The 20,458-nt window shown below is 35.8% G+C and overlaps 1 protein-coding gene across 1 annotated transcript in view; it reads left to right on the plus strand.

The window, feature by feature from the left end:
* The window catches only part of MMP16 (matrix metallopeptidase 16), a 187,622-nt gene that overhangs the window by 151,872 nt on the left and 15,292 nt on the right, over positions 1–20,458 (plus strand). Inside the window, exon 7 of the mRNA XM_074898760.1 lies at positions 12,195–12,333. Within this exon, the coding sequence (XP_074754861.1) occupies positions 12,195–12,333 (139 nt within the window). The remainder of the gene's footprint in view (positions 1–12,194; positions 12,334–20,458) is intronic.

The raw sequence follows: 20,458 nt of genomic DNA on the forward strand, positions 1-20,458 counted from the left end.
CGGCCGGTCACGAGTGGTGTCCCCCAGGGCTCGGTTTTGGGGCCACTCCTGTTTAACATCTTTATGGATGATCTAGATGAGGGGATCGAGTGCACCCTCAGTCAGTTTGCAGATGACACCCAGTTGGGTGGGAGTGTTGATCTGCTCGAGGGTAGGGAGGCTCTGCAGAGAGACCTGGACAGGCTGGAGCCATGGGCTGAGGCCAACTGCATGAGCATCAATAAGGCCAAATGCCAGGGGCTGCCCTTGGGCCGCAACAACCCCCAGCAGCGCTACAGGCTTGGGGAGGAGTGGCCAGAGAGCTGCAAGTCAGAGAGGGACCTGGGGGTGTTGATTGACAGCCGGCTGAACAGGAGCCAGCAGTGTGCCCAGGGGGCCAAGAAGGCCAATGGCATCCTGGCTTGTGTCAGCAATAGCCTGGCCAGCAGGGACAGGGAAGGGATCTGACCCCTGTACTCGGCACTGGTGAGGCCGCACCTCGATTCCTGTGTTCAGTTTTGGGCCCCTCACTACAAAAAGGACATTGAATGACTCGAGCGTGTCCAGAGAAGGGCAACGAAGCTGGTGCAGGGTCTGGAGCACAGGTCGTACGGGGAGCGGCTGAGGGAACTGGGGGTGTTTAGTCTGGAGAAGAGGAGGCTGAGGGGAGACCTCATCGCCCTCTACAGCTCCCTGAAAGGAGGTTGCAGAGAGCTGGGGATGAGTCTCTTTAACCAAGTAACAAGGGATAGGACAAGAGGTAATAGGCTCAAGTTGTGCCAGAGAAGGTTTAGACTAGATATTAGGAATTATTTCTTTACAAAACGGGTTGTCAGGTGTTGGGATGGGCTGCCCAGGGAGGTGGTGGAGTCCCCATCCCTGGAGGTGTTTAAGAGTCGGCTCAACATAGCACTGAGGGATATGGTGTAGTTGGGAACTGTCAGTGTTAGGTTAATGCTTGGACTGGGTGATCTTCAAGGTCCTTTCCAACCTAGATGATTCTGTGATTCTGTGAAATTTTTTTTAAAAAACTGTTCTTATGTACACTAGAAAGGGCAACAGTAATCATATGCCTTTTGCAGTGCAGATGGAAGTAAGTTAGTTACTCCAGTTAGTTCCTGTACTCAGCTGAGCAGAGACAGCAAAAGGCCATCATTTAAATGAAGATTTGTCTTCCAAAAGACAATTATATACATGGCCATGGATGCCTCTGCAATAAGGCTATTCATTTAAAGAGGTAATTTCTCTGACAGTTCTCTCTGAATTATATCAAGCCCGTTTCCTTAAAAAAATTCTAGTTAAAAAAATATAAAGGAGCTCTTTGGACATTTTTTTAAGCCTAAGATCTATTTTTAAGAGCTGTTTTTCTTTGTGTGTGTGTTTTACATTCAATAATCAAGGAAGCACATAGAATATTTGGATATACCAACAGTCAACCAAATAATAGATGTCCAAAACCTTTTCTGCACAGCAAATGACTAAACGTCATGAGATATTTGGCTGAATATTTTGTTATCTTTTGGTTAGGAAAAGATAATGAAAATTCTCATTATTGTGAACTTCTTTCATCTTTGCTTCATAATATTCAAGATATTTAGCGAAAACTCAACATACAATACCTGAACTTCAGTTACATTCTAAAAGTATTGTTTTATCTTTTTAAAGTTTTATCTTTTAAAATTTTAAGTTTTATCTTTTCTGTTCATGATTTTAGACAAAATAACACCTTTTTAAATAGCTGAACAATTAATGTTGTCTTTTAAATGATAAATATACAGCATGAGAGTGATTTGCAGCATCCAGTCTCTATGTGGTTGTTTTTCAAAGCTTGCTGAAGAGCTGGAGAATTCTTGTACAGCTTGTTAGGCATTCAGTATTACTCCTTCTGTACTGGAAACAAAATCAGAAATTCCTGAAATCTGCTACTGAACATGAAAGTGTTTTGAATATAAAAAACCCTCTGAATTGGGACACATGCTTTTGCTCTTTCTTAAATACATGTCCACAGAGGCAGCAGTGGCTTGGCTGAGGGGCTCACCTGGGCCTCAGGTGAGTCTGTGTAAACTGGCTGGAACCAGCTCTGTTGGGCATGGGACAGCCCCTGCCTCCCCTCACAGCTGCCCTGCAGCCCCCGCTGCCAGCACCTGGGCACCAACAACCAATACAAATGGCCGAAGGGTGCATTAGACAAAAAGAAGGAAACTTACAGAAAGAGGAAATTCAAAGGTAAAATAAAGAGAAACCTACATCTTGGATCTACCACTGTGCAGCACTAGAAGTGGGAAAACTGGGATGCAGCTGTTAGTACTTTATTGAAATGATTACAAAAAGTTGGGAGAAGTTTCAGAGGGATTACCAGTACTTTGTCTAACTGACCATACTTTAGAACTTGATGTTGAATGTAAAAGAGGTATTTTTGCTCCAGCTTCAGTCATAGTTCTTCATGTTACAGCCTGTCATCCTGGTGGTGAATAAACCAGAATCAGATTTCAGATGAGCAAGAGTGTCCATGAAGGAGACCTGTACAGCACTTAATAAATGGGGGGGACATAACCAGGTTTCTCTTGTGAAGAGAGTCAGAGTGTATGTGGAGTGCCATAGCCCTTTGACTCCTTTGGAAAAAGAAATGTTATTTTTCATATTTTCCCTAATATTTGAAGCCTCACTTCTGGATTACTGTAGCTTTTTTTAAAACAAAACAAAACAAAACAAAACAAAAACAACAAACCAAAACAAACAAACGTAGCTGTAGATTTCAGCATGAGCAATGAAACAGTTTTGCAGATATCTCAAATGAGCAAAAGAGGCTATTTGGGTCAATAGGACTGAGTATGAAGCCAAGAAGGTAGATTTTAATATAAATGGGACCATTTTTGACCTTGAATAAATTACTTAACACTAATTACTTTGTCGGTTACATAGAAAAACAGATAAGAACAGATAATAGAAAAAAAAATACTCCTTAGCAAAGATTTACTAGATAAAAACTCTAGGTTTTCTGATTTAAAACGTATACACTCCAGTGAATTTTTCATGTCAGTGGCTTAGCTGAAGACAGATGCTTTAAAGCAGTCTCAGTGTAGCCATAAACAAAAAATAGGTAAGTTTACCAGTTTTTTACTTGCTCTACTCTGTCACAGCAGTTGGTTCTTTTGCTCATGGTATTGGTTAGCATTAACATATTGGTAAGAAAAAGAATAAAATCATAACAAACAATGGCTTTATTTTGTCTGGAGGCTTGCTTAAGTGTCTGATTAGATGCCAGTAAGAAATTATAATTAACAGTAGTTAATAAATTGCATCAAAGAAGTACATTCCTTGTTTGGGAATATAGGAAAACAACAGAACTAGCAATAACGTTTGGTGATTTAGAATCCTTTTGTTTTGAATCCAATGAGTTGCTCTCATCTCTAGTGAGGAGATGATCAAGAGATTCAGGATCTCAACATAGGAGGTGCTGAGGTTTTCCTGAGCAGTATTAAAAATGTTCTGAATTCTCACAGTGTTTCTCAGACCACATTTTTGCCTTATTACAACCATGCTGTTGTCTCAAACACTTTAGGAAAGATGAATTGTTTCTATAAGTTCAAATAAGTCATCTTCAATACATTATACATTCATCTGCTAATGAACGGGTAACAGTCCTTTGTAGTTTTAAAGGAGCTTTGTTTGTTCTTAATGTGAATCAGCTTACTAATAAGCTGAGCTAAAGTGTTCTCTGTGTGTATAGAATAGATCATTTAGTTAATTGTCTCCTAAAAAGAGCTAGATTGGTAGCATCTATTTAATGTCTGATTCCAGTCTCACTAGAGCCAGTTGTTTTCTGCTATAGAATTGAGTAGGAACTGGAGTAGGGCTAATCTGCAAATTTCCTCGCAAATTCTATACTGAAAAAAAATGCAAAACAGAAAACAAAAATAATTCCAGCAATCATTCTCATAGCTGAATTGTACTAATATTTTTTCTACATTTAATTTCCCTGGTCTGTAACTTCTTTTTTCTGCTCCATGAAAATTCTTTCACAGAAAGTTGCTCAAAAGCATGCATTTTTTTTTTTTCTATTCTGTGCAGTGGTGTCCTTTGACTTAAATGATATACATTGCAAATTTGGAGTGTAGAAAATAGATGTTATTAAGTAAATTGTGGAATTCCCCAAATGAGTAGGAACAAAGGCTTTAATCCTACCTGCTGCAGGCCCAGTAGTACCATAATTGAGATCCCCTAGTTAAATTCACATGATCTGATGAAGTAGATGTGGAAAAGTGCCTTTTGATATTAGAATAACTTTTTTTTTTAAACTATATTCCAAATTTATTTTTATTTAGATACAATAAATATACCTTACATTTTCACAATTCAGGAAGTTTCTTAGTACTTCTAAAAAGGTGTGTAGTAGGGGAACTTCATTCTCTCCTGGATCACAGTCTTGAAATATATTGTCTGCAGGTTCTGTCCTCTGGTAAGCTCTCTGTACATAACTGGAACTCTTCTTTGCAAGAGAATTTAAAGTTGCTAAACAGCTTAGTATGTTATTTACCACTGCATGTTTTTCACAATACACATGTGGGAAAAAATTAGAAGGATATTAATTTGTCTGAAAGTTTCAGTCTGCCACTCCTGCTTTGCATAGCTGCTGGCTATGTTTAATTTTCCATCGACAAAGGCTTGCTTTTGCATATGGTCAGAGGTAGCTTATGGGAGAAGACATGACCCAGTGTGAGACTTTAATATGTTTTGTCAATAATATTAAGTTACAGTATTAATTGGAATTCAGCATTTGGTTAACATTGATTTAGGGCAGAAGTATTATGTTTATTTCCCTTTTTTTTGGTAATGAAATAGGCCATGCAGTGGGCCTTGTGGAATCTAACTATAGTAAAACTTTTTTCTCTAGCAGCTGTAGATATCAAATTTTTCAGTTTTGCATCACATTCCATCTTCTGGTGGTGGGATACCCTCAATATTGACTGAAAGAAATTCACACAGAGATATTTGCTGTACAGTGCAAGGATATTTCACAAATTACTGGGAGTTTCACATACATTTTCTAATCATAGTCAAATATTATATTTTACAGTTGTGATTTGTCCTTGTTCTTCACCTATCTCACTGTCTGCCTTAAATCTTTTTTTGCCTTGTGTACCTACAGTGATATTAAGATTCCTTGTAAAACCAGCACAAAACCCAGTTTCTGCTAAAGTCAGCTTGATTTTCATCTCCAAGTAGTTACAAAAGTAACCACTTGAAAGTTTTCCATTATTTTTCTTCTTTCTAGCTCTTCATAGATTTTTTAGAATGTCTATCCCATTGGGCAGTCTTTCTGTTCTTAGTCGGTATCATTTGGACCTCTGAGTCAGAGTGCCACATGTCATTACAGAATTGCAGATAGAGTTCATTAGGTATAAAATAAAGGGCAGAGCTCTAGAGATTTTGTAGCAAATTAATGTTATATTATTGGCAATGGTTGTTGATCCAGAGGCGCAAGAGAAAATGAGGTACTGAAAGAAGAAAGCTCCATTAATTTTGCACTAAAAACTCCACTCGTTTGTGTATTATGGATGAAATGAAATATATAGAGATTGTTTTTAATTCTCCTACTCATCAGTAGTGTCCCTTAAGGAACCTGAAAGATGTTTAAGGTGAGAATAAAAACTGAGGTTAAAATTAATTATTAATTTGGAAAAAATAATAATAATAAAGAGATGGTAGCAATGCTTACCAGCATCAAATAGAAATACATAAAAGGAGTTACAAATGTTTTGGTCTAGAAACTTTGCTAGAAGAGTTCATAGAATTAAACATGAAGAACAGTTTAACACAATCATCACTAAAAAGTTAAATCAGTTTATTGTCAGATGAGGAGGAGACTGTATCTAACAATAAATTCTGAAAATTATGCATTATGAGCCAGATTTTTTTACTCTAATGCACTCTTCCATTCAAGATTCTCCAATCTGTTCATAAAGTGTTTTTATAAGGAAGGTATTTGCTCTGATCATACACCATGTACTGTATTTTAGTCCCTTCATCTAATCACTGAGTTACATATGCACAGGAAAAAAAACCTAGAGCATTTACTGAGTGCAGAATGATTTGTGTATAACCTCTGTTCATATTCTTTTCTCTAAAAGGCTTTATTGACTTTTTTTCTCAGAAGTATCCCATCTTCTAAATAAAATTTCAGTTTGAGTGACTGCTCCTGCTTCTTCAGCCTCTTACTCTTTATCCAGATAGCATTTCTGAAACAGCTTACAGTCTCTCCTTACTCATTTTCTGATTCTTAGATATATTGCTCACTTTTCAATTGTTGGGTTTTGGTTGTTGTGGGTTTTTTGTGTTTTTTTTTTTTTTTTTGTTTGTTTTGTTTTGTTTTGTTTTGTTTTTCTGTTTTAGTTCTGCTTTTTGAACTGGGAATAATTGTCCAAGTTTAATATACTTAGTATATCTATAGTCATATTATTTAATGATCCATTATTATGCAAGATCCCAGCTGCACAGGAGTGATCCATATAGTTGGAGCTATTGGGTACCTACAGATGCTTACAAAAAGACATTTGCTAGCCAGCAAGGAAAAATACTACATGCTGTGCATTCAATGCACGCATTTGTCAGACTTGCAACTGTAGTGCATGTGACAAGTCATGTGTTCAACCTGTCTGCAGGAGTTAATGTGTTTTGGGGAAATAAATTAATTAAAAGTATATTTAACCAATATAGTGGGAAAGACAGTTTTCCAATACCCAGTATTTCTCAAAAGAGACAAAATTGTGTTTATTCAGTATAATCAAATACACTGAGACGTGTTTTGTCAGAGAAATTGTTTCAAGCTATTTAATTCAAATGTAAAAGAGCTTTCTCAAAGTGAATACACTTTCTCTTGGCCTATGCTTCTTGAATTTCAGTAATAGGTGAACTGTGTTGAAAACACATTTTCAGTAATTCTACCTGTTTATCAAAATGCAGATGATAAAATTTCTGGTAAAGATAACTTGGTTTAAGACAAATTAAGTACATTTACTTATAGGTGCTGAAATGATCCATTCTTTCTGTAAGCAGAGTCTGTCCCATCTGATACTTCATAAAGATCCTTGGTATCCTTTACAGCCACATGCTAGAGTTTCTAACTTGAGTTCCAGAGTTTGAACTTTGGTAGTCTTAAACCATTGAGTACAGTGTGTTCATAAGAAGCCAGGAAAATTAAATTTACATAAACATATTATTCTGTTGACCTCTGCCAACATCTACCTGGCCCAATCTTATAAATGATCTAAACTTCCAATTCTCCTCTCAGACATTTCCAGATATTTGCTGATTCTTGTCACTCTGGCTATCTCTAAAAATATCTCTATTGTCAAATCATATGCTTACTTATGTCTGTTTAAATAAAACCATAAAAATACTGAAATTAGACATTTCCAAAACTTTAGTTCTTATGAATCCTGTAGGGTCCTTACTGATGAGTAATACCCCATTGTTCATGATCATTGCAATGGCATGTAAATCTAATGAAAATAGAGGAAGAAAATAAGGAGTCTACATTGATTCCATCATCAAAAGAGAGAGCGTAGTATGTTTTGTTCACAATTATGCTTCAGAATGGAATATTTACACATTAAAGACAATGGCACAGGAAGATCTTATTTCAAGCCACAGATCCTTTATCCTTAATATTGGCCAGATGTGTTACAATATAGAAAGGTTTCCTGAAAACAAGCAGAAGAATTTAGTCTACAAGGTGGTTTTAATATGAAGCAACAAAGATCTTGGATTAGATCTTGTAGACAAAGTGCTACTATTCTTGGTGATAAAGAAAAAGTAATAAGGTGAGTGAAGGCTGAACACCAGTGAGCAGCTGTGACTGTTGCTGATCACTTACAGCTTTTCACACTGTGGGTTGTTAAATTGTCATACACATTTTTGTGGATAGCTGTGGATGCTCTGCATTTGCATGTGTTTAGGAAGGAGTCCAAAGGAGTGAAAGTCCATCAAGTGCTATTAATCACAAAATTATTGCTTCTCATTCAGGAGGTCCTTGAATCACAAATGATAGGTGACTGGGAGAGTGTATCAGAGAGGTGTCGTTGCATGTTCCCTTTGTTTTTATTGTCATGGAATGGAATGGAACAGAATGGAATGGAATGGAATGGAATGGAATGGAATGGAATGGAATGAAATGGAATTGATAGAATAGAATAGAATAGAATAGAATAGAATAGAATAGAATAGAATAGAATAGTGCAGTTGGAAGGGACTTACAAAAATCATCTAGTCCAACTGCCTGACCACTTCTGAGCTGAAGTCTTATGTGTTAATTTGTTAGTGACTCAACTGGAAATAGGATGATACAGACCTATATGAACCCTGATCTGGCCTGTGTGGTCATCCTTATGGTTTTACATTCTTCGCGTTGTAATGGGTTGAATCCCGGAGACAAAAATTAGAGAATGGACAGGATGTATCTCGCTTGCATTTAGATGCCCACTTTGTACTTGTCAGACATCTAAACAAGAACCAGGTTTCTAGATCCCTTTATAATCTGTGTAGAGAAATAAACAGTCTAGTGAAGGTTACCTTAGACTGTTTCTGTGAAGGACCTTTATTGTGCCAGATTCAGTGATTCATATCTAAACAGATCTTAAATTGTAGACATATAAATCTGGTCAGATCAATTCTACTTATGTAACTCACTGAACACTAGTAGTATTAGTACAGAAGTAGTAGTCATATCTTTGTAGAATCTGGGAAGTAACAAGTTACATATAAAAGAAAGGAAAGATCTTGAAGATTCATGACTTTTCATTATATCATTTTAGATACCAATTCTAGTGGAAATATCTCTGAAATGACTATAGGATAGAGTGGAGATCTTCTATAATCAGTCTAATCAGTCTAAGGTTAAAAGGCCTGTTCTGGTCCAGGATGGATATGTATACACAGTAATACTCTGCTGAATTAATATGTTGTCTGATACCCCGAATTATTTCTTATTGAAACTTTATGGTTACATATATTGGCATTACTATATATATATATATATATATATAAACAAATTCCTGGGGTTATGCTAGATGAATCAAACATTCCAGGTTTGCCATAATTGTATTATTGATTATTGTGAAGATTTTAATTGTGGTATAGCAGGACACATTATTCATTTGCTAGGGAATCTGAGCAAAAAATAAGTAAGAACAGTCACTATTATGCTGCAAATCACTAATATTAAATATGGAATACACAATTTGACATACAACTCTACCAAATCTGCAGAATATATTTTTAATGGTCTTGATATCAAAATGACTTAATGCAAATATATTCCACAAATCACTAAGGCTGAAACATAGCTCATTCTCAAGAAGATTATATTTGTTGACTAGTTGATTTTACAGGTTTTTCTGCACTGTGAAATACGTATTCATTAAAGAGTCAGTTTCTTTCAAGAATGCATGTTTAGTCTCTTTACTGAGGTCATTCCACTGACAATTTGATATTATACCAGAAATCACCATGATGGGATAGTACTAGCCAGTCAGCAGTGCAGTACTTACTATACTGAAATGACTGCTTGCTACTCTGGCCACATCTACCTTAACACTTGGAAGTATTGGTATACTGTGAACTATTGGATATAGCTGTGGCTGTTTAAAGTTTGACAGTGTTCTGATTTTTTTTTTTTTTTTTATAAAGTCAACGGAATTGATTGAATATTTAACAATGTAGTTTAAGTGTGATCATTAGAACAACAGAAGTCCTTCTCTTCTAAAACATTAATGTCATTTGCAAGATCTGCTTTGGTGATCAAGATTTGCTTCTAGCTGAAAGTTGAGATTCATTAGACGACTTAGAATGTTATAACCTGTGTCCGTAGCACTGACATCCAGACTTCCCAGATCATGCACGTTGTATTGGGAAACTCCTGAAAGCCTGAACATTTCATTTATGACCGTTGTTCAGTGAAGTGATTATGTGTGTACTTATGTCCTTTTTTTATTCATCTAAGTAGTCAGCCTTTCTTCAGCTTTAAATATCTTGCTTATTTTGTACCCACAACTTGATCGATGCCCTTTTGAGTTGATAGTCATTTTATGAGAGCTGGATATGTTCCTTCCTCCAATGAAACATTGTTTTCTAAGATGTACTTTTGCAACCAAATTCGGACAAAAGAATTACCACTATCTTGGAGTGAAAAAAGACAAGATTGAAATATTCCATTGTACTGAAGATAGTAACAGATACCACAAAAACTGCAGTTTTAAATCACTGCAACTTGCTACTTCTTTGTCTTTTAAAATTTTAATAACCAGTCTCTGAGATACTGCCTAGCTTTGAGGGTTTTACAGAAATGTGGGGAGGACAAAGAACTGTTTGGCCTATTGAGATTTGTCATTACATCATTCCTCCCTAAGTCATTCCTACGTTGATGATGCCTAGGAAATCTGACCTGAAAATCCAGTTCAGGTGTTAATACTTTTTCGATGAAAAAGTACTTCCAAATGTCTGCTTTGAGGATATTACCCTTAATTTTAATTTTTCGGAGCCCTCTTGTCTTATCTACATTCTATGATAAAAAATAACAGAGCCTGACATCATCTGTTCCAGCATTCAGAACACATGCTTCAGTTAGCCCTTCCTAAATACTTGTGTCTAAGTAGTATTTCCCCACTTTTGTGAGTTCTCTTACTGGAATTTAGTCAATTAATCCTAAAAAATTGCTTTGCTGACCTTCCTTAAATGTTATAATACATCTTACAATGAAAGCTGAACATAGGAATCTAATCAGATGAGAATAGTGCAGCTGTGTTACACTAGCAATGAAATAGCTAGACATGAAAAAATGTGAGGGATTTAAGTAGCATTATTCCCAGACATTTGCACCCTTTCAATATAATATTTTTCAGGTTTTGTAAACTATTTGAACTTTTTTTAATACTAAAGTTCACAGAAATCTTGGACTTAAAACAACTTTTTCAATTTTAGACTAATTTATGTACATGATTAAGATTTATTTTTGTATATATATTGAGCATTTGCATGGCTAATACTTTTTGTGGAGGTTTATAAATTGTTGAGTCATTGGAAGGATAAACAATTAAAGGGAGCTGTAATCCCAGGTTTGGAAAGATGATGAATACAGTTCATCATGAATCTGCTCCTGCAAAAAATTAATCTCTCTAAGCTGTGCTAGTTCCCATAAGAGTACAGATCTCTTTGGCTTGGCAAGTTGACCTATACAGAAAGAAGGCTGAACTGTCATGTAAAACTGTGACAGATATCTGACAGAATAGCACTTTCTTATCATTTAAGGGATTTTGTTTTATATAATATTAATGCTGTAAAAATGTGCAAATGTGTGTAAAATCTTAAATACTTGATTACCCAATCCTTCATCTCTAAATATTGGATGGACTGGAACTGCTGTTATAAGAGCTGAAGAGATACAGCAATGACATCATTACGCACCTAATATGTCACATACTTGTTTCTCAACTTGAACATTCCTCGCTCCTCAGCAATGCAGCTTCGGTATGGCTCTCACTGAAAGCAATAGCATATCCCACAGGGAGAAGCCATTTTAAATGGCAACATCCTAAGAGAGGTTTACCAGAACACTGGGTTTAACACATATAACTGGCTGTAATATTAACTGTACTGTTTAATAGTACACGGAAAGACTGCAAATCTTCACTACAGTAAAGTTGTCGTCAAAGTGTAGTTCTTACCAGACTGATGTAGTAATGTTACAGCTACATCTATCAACCTTTCACTGTTAGCAGCCACTGCAAAAAAATAGCTTGCAGAATTAGTTGCTCTCCAAAGCCTGTCTGTAATCCCATTATATTAGACTTATACATATGCATACAGTTCGGTCTAAAAGCACTTGTAGTCAGTCCACAAATTTTAAGTTGAGCCCCTTATCAGAATGATGTTGAAAAAGTTAGATCATCTCATACAACATGCTGTATGTTCTGCCGAAGGCTATCTGCACCAAACACACAGTTCACATAGGTCGCTCATTCCCACCTCAGGGAACAACTAGTTCTCACACATTTGTAATGTATGGATGTGACACGAATGCAAAACCAAACATGGTTATGCAAACAGTGAAAGGTCATGCTCTAAAAATGCCAGGATAGGCTGTTCAGTATTTTCAAGACAGCAGCTGAACACAAATAAATGCCTCAAAGCATAGTAAGAGACGTATATTTGGTTTCCAGGATCAGTGGTTTTGGCGAGTCAGAAACAACAGGGTGATGGATGGATACCCCATGCAGATTACCTACTTCTGGAGGGGACTGCCTCCCAGCATTGATGCAGTTTATGAAAACAGTGAGGGGAATTTTGTCTTCTTTAAAGGTAAGAAAAGAAGAAAAGTAAAATTTTGTGTAATATTTTGGCTGTGATGATTTCTTGGAACATATCTTGCTTATTTTTACTAATGATTTGTAAATCATATTGCAAATTGGTAGTTAAATAAAGAGTATATGAGTTATGTTTTCTCATTTTGGCAACTACAACTTTAATTTGTGATTAACATTCGGAGTAGCAGATAATTTACATATTGAGTAAAAATTTGGCAGTATAAATAACAGACAGCAATGCAATGATCTACTATGAAATCCTTTTTGAAAAATGTGGATTAGGATGAAAGAATGAACACAGTTCCTTTTTTTGTGTGTGTGTGTGGTTCTCTATCCTTCCTCCTTTTTACAAATGAAATTTGCAGGTATTTAAATGGCATCTGTGCTACATATATTTCATTGTAATGCACTGTACTTATTTCATACTAGAACTGTCATATTAGGAGTTTACAGTGGGAAAAATAAGTATCTTTTTTATAGATGTATATTTAGAATTTTTAAAGAAGCATAAACTCCAGAAAATATGTCTTATGGATTGAACTGTTGCTAATAATTCTTTTCAAAGTTTCACTCTAGGCATCAGTTGTTCTTCAAATTTAAAAGTTCTTGAACATGCATCTAATTTAGATTTAATGAGAAAATTATCCTATATGTTAAATAAATACCTATTTATCAACAAAAGAATGAAAACCATGTAAAGTATATTTTATAAAATAATAATCTGGGAGAAGAAAGAAGAAACTGAATAGATATGTGAAAAATTATTCAACTATTTAGTGTTGTGAATGATTCACATGTTAACTCATTACAAAAAAGTAGAATTTGTTTAAAGTTATATCAAAAATTATTTCATTTTTACAAGTGGAATCATTAAGAGGGAGATAGACATAATATTTCATTCACATCAAACATCATATTGGAAATGTTAAATGGAATATGGTTAATAGCATGCAGAAACACTGCATAACAGTTCAATGAAAATGACTTTGTGTTTTACTAGTAGGGAAATTGTATTTTTTGTGTGAATCATAAGGAAAATTATATTTCATGTAGCACGTTTTCTATTTACATTACTTCAGTACCGCATATTCTCATATGCTTGTCTGTGCTACACAGAACAAGGGAAATACACCACGCATTCCAAACCTCTGCTTTGATAATGCTGGGATCCATTACCTGAGCTTCAGACAGAAATGGTCAAGCTTAGTCTTATACCTGCTTTCTTTTCTTTCCCCGGGATGTCATAATATGTTTTAGCAGTGTTTCACTCTTCACCCAATGCTGACTGACTCCTGTTAGGTCTTAAATGAAAGGGTTAATTCAGTAGTCTGTAGGTTATAGGTAACAAAAAACAGAAGCAGGAGACAAACTTCTCTTTTTCTACCTGGGAAATTAAATAATCAGGATTAATTAAAGCAAGCAGAAGCAGCAGGACTCTTTTCTTAGAAGTCAGAATGTTGTGTTCTTTTCCTTCCTCATCATCCCCTGCTTATGCTTATGGTTTGAGACCATCCAGTTTTGCACTTTCTAGTTGAAGTCATATGGTACTTGAATTTTCTGTTGCAGGTGTTTTTCCACTGGCTTTGTGTTCAAAGTTCCTTCCATTATTTTTGCAGTGACATTTGCATTGTCCCTCTGTTCACCAAGGTTAAAAGTTGTCATATTTCCTTGTGCAATTTTTCTGAATTTTTGCTTCTCTGCCACTTCCTCTTAATGATTTCCAATACCTACCTGATGGTGTTTGTCTACCAATGTAATTCATGTTTTTACACTGCCACAGAATCACTAGGTTCAGCTGTGTCCTTTGTATGTGTGTCCTTAAAAACTCCTGTTAACCAAGGATCTCAGCTGCCTTGGGGAATGTGATCGCAGAAGTCTATATAAATAGATTGTGGGTAACAATCATTGTCTCATTCCCTCACAAAATTTCTTCCTGGGAAAAGAGTATATGTCTTCTTCCCAAAGGCGTTAGAAATAGACAAGTTAATTGTTGCTAAGATGCAAATAGAACATGTTATCCTGGTAGTGTGCATTACCAGTCTAAAGCTAGTCAAATCAAGTAAGTTCTAGAAGGAGCACATACCTAGGCCAACATTTATGTTCATTATTCAGAGAAAAAATAGAAAAGATGGAGTGAGTGCCATCACAGAGCTTAGACTGGAATAATGTCACTGTGTACTCCTCTCAGAAAATATTATCCAGATCACTTCATTTTGATTGGTCAGTTCATCATGGCAAGAAAGTGTAGCGTTTGAGTGAAGACTGCATTTACTTGCAGATTTTCAAATAAAGTCTCTAAAACTTCTTCTCAAGGTATCAGTAATATCCAATGTCTTGTAAGGTAGAGTCTTGAATCTCTGGTGTGTGCTGGAGAAACAGGTCAGTGTGTAAATATCCTCCCTTCAGAGCAGTCACTGCTTCTTCTGCAGATGCTCATAGGAAGGTTCCAGGCACACCTTCCGTCACCATTGTGCTCTTTCACTCACTTGGCAGGCTTTTTGACTAGTGTGAAACAGAACCTCCTGTGACTGACTGGTTTTTCACTCCTGCTTTCACACTTGTGGAGCAATATCTCTACTCTCTGAGGAAGGTGATGAAAGGAGTAAGCCAATTTACTCATCTGTGATTGCTAGTGAGTAATTGCCACCTTGCTTCTCCTTACTTGCCTACACTGTCATAAATTCAGGATAAAAAATATTCCATTAAGCCAGTGATATTTATAAGGGATAATCCTTGTGAACCATCCTGTATTGAAATATTCCCTCTTTAGAAATCCACAAATCTCACTTCTTTTCAATAATTTATGCTCTATTTGTTTTGTTTCAATCCTCGTCTTTCAGGATGGCAAACATAAAATTTGAAACTGTTGATTTAAATTATAAAGCAGCTTTAAATATTTATTATATTTTTAAATAACATTAGATTTTCCTTCCTTTTGTGTATACAGTTGGATTAATGATATTAGTAGATTACTTCTTTACACTAGTAGAAATATAGATTATTAAAGGCATAAAAGTATTTTTAAACTGTCTTTTTTTTAATGGGATCTATGCTATAAAATATGAGCTATATGCAAATGATGTAAGATGGAAGCTCAGGATGGAACATGTTTTTTATGAATGTTTGAAATGTCGTTATAGCTTATCTTTTTGCTATAAGAAATGTAATTATTCTTAACTTGTGCTAACAAAATCAGTATATTTATACATATTTGACATTACTCTCCTGAGAATATTTGAGGAGACTGTGAGATCATGCATAATATGTTATATGTCTATAGAAAATCAAGCTGAATCAAGTTCAAGACTATTGGATCAAGTGGCTTTGGTTTTGAAATTTCATTGGTATTGATTTTTTTAAAAAAAATTACCATTTTAACTTTTATTTCATTTTTTAAAAAATTATTTATTTACACAAGGAAAAACAATTGTAAAAATTCCATAGTGTGCTTGTAGTGCAAAGTGATGCTTGCTCATTTCGGGTGGCTTAAGATACTTGGCCTGTTTCCTTGTGCCTCATAATGCTCATAAAGTACATAGCAATCTGGTGGATGGCTGATTATAAAAAACAGATGCTTACATTCTTGTTATTATTCACTGCTGGTGTCCATCCTGAATGATAATAAGAAGATGGCACCAGAATGATACTTTTTTTTTTTTTTTTTTAATGAGCAAATGTGAATAGTAAAATTTATTCTGTGTACCTGTGGGAATTTATATGGTGCTAAAAATTAAATTGTCAAGCCATCTGTGCTGTTGAATGTTACGGTAAACCAAATGTAGCAATAGAAAGGCTGCTGTAAAAATCATACTACCAGTGCCACCATCATAACTTGCAGCTGCACTTATCCCACTGCTTGACAGTTTTATTTGAAAAAATAGATTTACTATAGTGTCAAATCATGGAGCAGAGAAATGACAGAAACTTAATGTGGGAAACAGGGAATGAGGAAAAAGGAAGCACGAATAGTAATTTTGGGATACCAGTAAGAAGACACTTGATCCTGGCTTGAAAGACCAAATTGAAGAGCAAGGGTGGTTGGAGAAAAAAACCTTCAGAATTAGATATTCAGATTTAACTGTTTTCTACTGAATATAATTCTTAAAAGTATTGAGAATTTATCTCATCACTGTAACACTTACAGTGACTATATGCTCTATCCCACACAGGTCTTGCAAAACACACCTATCATAACCACATACAACATGAACAAAAAACTTGGTTGCTGACAATCCAGGAACACAGCTACTCAGCATTCTAATTTTACAAAGGAAGAATTACAGTTGCTAAAAGCTGCATAAGTTTTTCCAGTAGTCAGTAGGTAGCTAAATAGTCTGAAGAATATCTGAAGTTTAATATTCAATACTACAATGAAGCTTAGCAATAGATACCCTTATCTCCAGTAATTTTTTAGAATGTCAAAGATAGATGTTGAGAGACTTCAAATAACTGCAGTCACAGTTCATCCTTCTCAATTGTTTCCCTACAGTGATGATATTTAACAAAGCATTATTGCAAAAAGTAAGACATTTGACTTTTTTTATCACTTGCTCCATTCTCAGCCTGTGACCTTACCATTCTGCTTGTTATTATATTAGATCTTACATTAGGGAATAAAAGCAGGAAGACGAAACATTCTGAAGGTTGGCCAGACTTCATGAAACATGTGGTGCTTTATTCTCTGTGAGAATAACAAACCCACTACCCAGACCTTAAAAAACAACGTTGCAAAATAAATACAGGGTGATTTCTGCCAAGGCCCTAGATTAGGGCTCTGAACAAAACCGTTAGAAGGATCAAACTATGACTATTCTAGTTTTGTCATATATTCTTTATATCCATTATAATCACAATTAATGAAGTGTATTGACTGTTTACTAGTGGAAGTGGAATATGAGATAAATGAAAGCATACTGACAAGCATTCTCTTCTAATACATTTTAAAATACATAAATATGTTAGAAATAAAAGGAGCTAATTCTCATCACAGACATTTCTTGCACTGTTTTTAAGTTTTAACACCTCCTAATATTTGGTTCTGAGTTTGAAAGCTTCTCATTTTTTCTTACTTTTTGGAAATCCTTTGATCAACAGCCACCCACTTTCCTCCAGCTGAGGGACAGAAGCTAAACAGAAAAAAAAAAAACCAACACCCAAACAACAAAAAATAATGAAACAACAAAACCAACAACAAACCACCTAAAACCCCCTGAAACAAACAAAAAACCCCAGTTAAATTTGTCAGCTAGATGGAATATTTGGATTTCTTATATACAGTCCTTTCCATTAACAGTCAACACAGTTGTAGCAGACTAAACATGTCTTCCAAAGCAAATGTTAAATAAAATTCCCTCTAGTTAGAATCAATAGAAGTCTTGCCCACATGTTAGAGCTCTCAATGCCCTACTGCCTCCATAAAATACAGTTAAATTTACCTTTTGTCTATTTACCCAGAAAGAATTTGCTTCTTAGTAAGAAACTATGTGAAGAAGAATTTATTTTCTTAAGTCTTGGGTTCCCACATCTACTCTTTCCTTCTACTTCACTATATATGCAGCAAATACCTGGCTCGGTGGTGGTGTCACTTATAATGGTGTGTGCTCAACCTTTGTTTATTTTGGTATGACCTGATCTTGTTAATAGCTAAATTTGACACATTGAGTATGGCTGATAATGATCTATTCCTAACAATTGCTGTTACTTTTATTCCTTGTGAGGCACAGAGGAAGGTAATGGCATTACGTACATCACAGCATATGCCTCTCAATGCTGTGCAACAGCTGTCATTTTGAATGATCTTCTGAAACAGAAATGAGCTGGCTCAGTGTCATTCACTGGATGCCATCTGTTGTTCACACCATAAGTACCAACTACTAAGGTCCAAAACTCATGACTTCTCTTACCATTGCATTTGAAACTGCCATTACCATCTGAAGTCTTCCATGTCTGGTCATGTGAACTGGCAAAAGGATAAACCACATGGGAGGAGAAACAGTGAATGACTGAAGATGCTCACGCCTGTTGTGATCAAACCCTATAAGTGACTTTTGTATGGAACCCCAGTAAATGTCAGGTTAGCACAGACCTTAATCCCAGGTCAACACAGACCTCAGTTTTCCATGACTGTTCTGCATAGATCTCTGTGTCTCTTATTTTCAGTACTTCAGATGGCTCAGTACATACTCATTCTTTGAACCCTTTCTTTCTTCAGCTGGCAGGGGGGGATGGTTCTGTTGAGCAAACTGTAGTGTCTGTGCTTGGAAATGGGTGACAAGCAGCTATAAAGAAGCTGATAAAAAATTTACTCTGCAAACCCAGCATGGGAGGGACTGAAACTATATCCCCTCTCCTAATTAAATCTGTGATAAAATGAAAACATGCTTTAAATTACTGCAGTACAAACAGGGAGATTAAAAACCCCCTCCCTTTAAACAAACATTTAATACTACTGAGGGATAACTAAAATATCAAACCAACTGCAAAACAGCTCTCTGAATTTTCCCTCTTGGTGACTCTGCCATACACTTGATTCTAGATCTTTGGGGTAATATTACATTTCCTTATAAAATATTTATACAGTAGAGTGCCTTAACCTCCTAAGTCTGTTTAACGGCCTGCTTAGCCTTATGGGTAAGTATAATGGCTAATATGAACAGCCACGATTTTATCTCTTAGGATCTTTTTCCAAATCTGTTTGAGCAAAATATATTTTCAAACTTTTTGCCTTATATTTTAAATATCGTTATCATAAATAACAACGGATAGAAGTATCCAACAGGACAATTCAATATATATGTTCATGGATCTCCTCTAGACCTTTCTGTGATGTAACTCAGAAGGGTCTACATGATGTCAAAGAGTGTCTTCTTCAGTGTTATTATTACTAAATATAGCAATGCTTTTTGGAAAAACAGATGAAGGTAGTGCTTTTAAAATAAAATAAATACGTTTCCTACACAATGGAGCCTCTAGTCTAGCTCAGAGTGTCTCTGTGGCCTAGATGACATAATGCAAAGAGAAGACAGGCCTCAAAGCAAGCTCTTCAGATAAGTGCTACAATGCAAATTATGCTCCCTTTTCCCTATTTCTAGGGGGCATATGAGGATCTTTATTCCCTTTTTTTCAGCCAAAGCTGTCTGTGTTTGAAAGAGAAGTCTCTACTGAAAAGACACAGGTGAGAAGTATATTTTGAAGAAGAATTAGAAGAAAATAAAATATAAAAAGAAGATAGTTGCAAGAATAGGACAGGAGAAACAGTATGTTGAGAAGATCCAAGTAAAGAGTCTGGAGGACAACACAATCATTGGGGAAAGTATTAGACCAAAGGCTTAATATGAGGTGGTAAACCAGGTGAGATAATCGTGGAAATGTTCAGTGAGGAAGAGAGGAGCTAGGAAGCTAGAGTAAACCGAAGCTGGGAAACTGGACTTGTGGACTGGTGAGGTAAGCTATCCGGTTACAAGAGGGAGGACAGGAAACATCCTCTCCAAAAACAGGTGTAAGGGGGCTATACAAAAAAACACTGGTGGAATTGTTGCTGCTGTAGACGTGCATACCCCTATCTAGGACAATATATTTATCTAGTAACTACAACAGTAGGGGTTTAACCACTGAGCATTGCTGTTCAGGAGGCACTAGGCACTATCTGAATTTAAGATAGTTTAGGTAACCTGAGGTTTGTGTAGAGACTGTGCTGACACCAGCCTGAGTCATACAACTACCTTGTATTATCATCATGTAACAAGTGAATTGGGGGGTTTTGAATGATTCCTCACCCACAACCAAAGATAAAATCTTACTGCCACTGGTACTAAAGGCAACCCCCATTAATTGCAGAAACTCAACATTTTCATTGTGGGACTTCAGAACCCCATCCGTGGGACTCCAGAACCTCAGTTTGCTGTCTTTAGGCCACACTAAAGAAAATATGATTTAAAATAAAGTGGTAATTTCAGAAATAATATATACATCCTTCATAAGTAATCTAACTTCCTGAGAAGAAGGAGAGTACAGAGTAATAAAAGCATATGGTCTCTATTTTTTTTAACCTCATTTTGTCTTAAAATTCCTTTTTCTTTCCCCATGAAATGTAAAACTGATGTGTAGTATTGCTGTAAATG

Source organism: Athene noctua, chromosome 2, assembly GCF_965140245.1.
Source record: "Athene noctua chromosome 2, bAthNoc1.hap1.1, whole genome shotgun sequence".
NCBI lineage: Eukaryota > Metazoa > Chordata > Aves > Strigiformes > Strigidae > Athene > Athene noctua.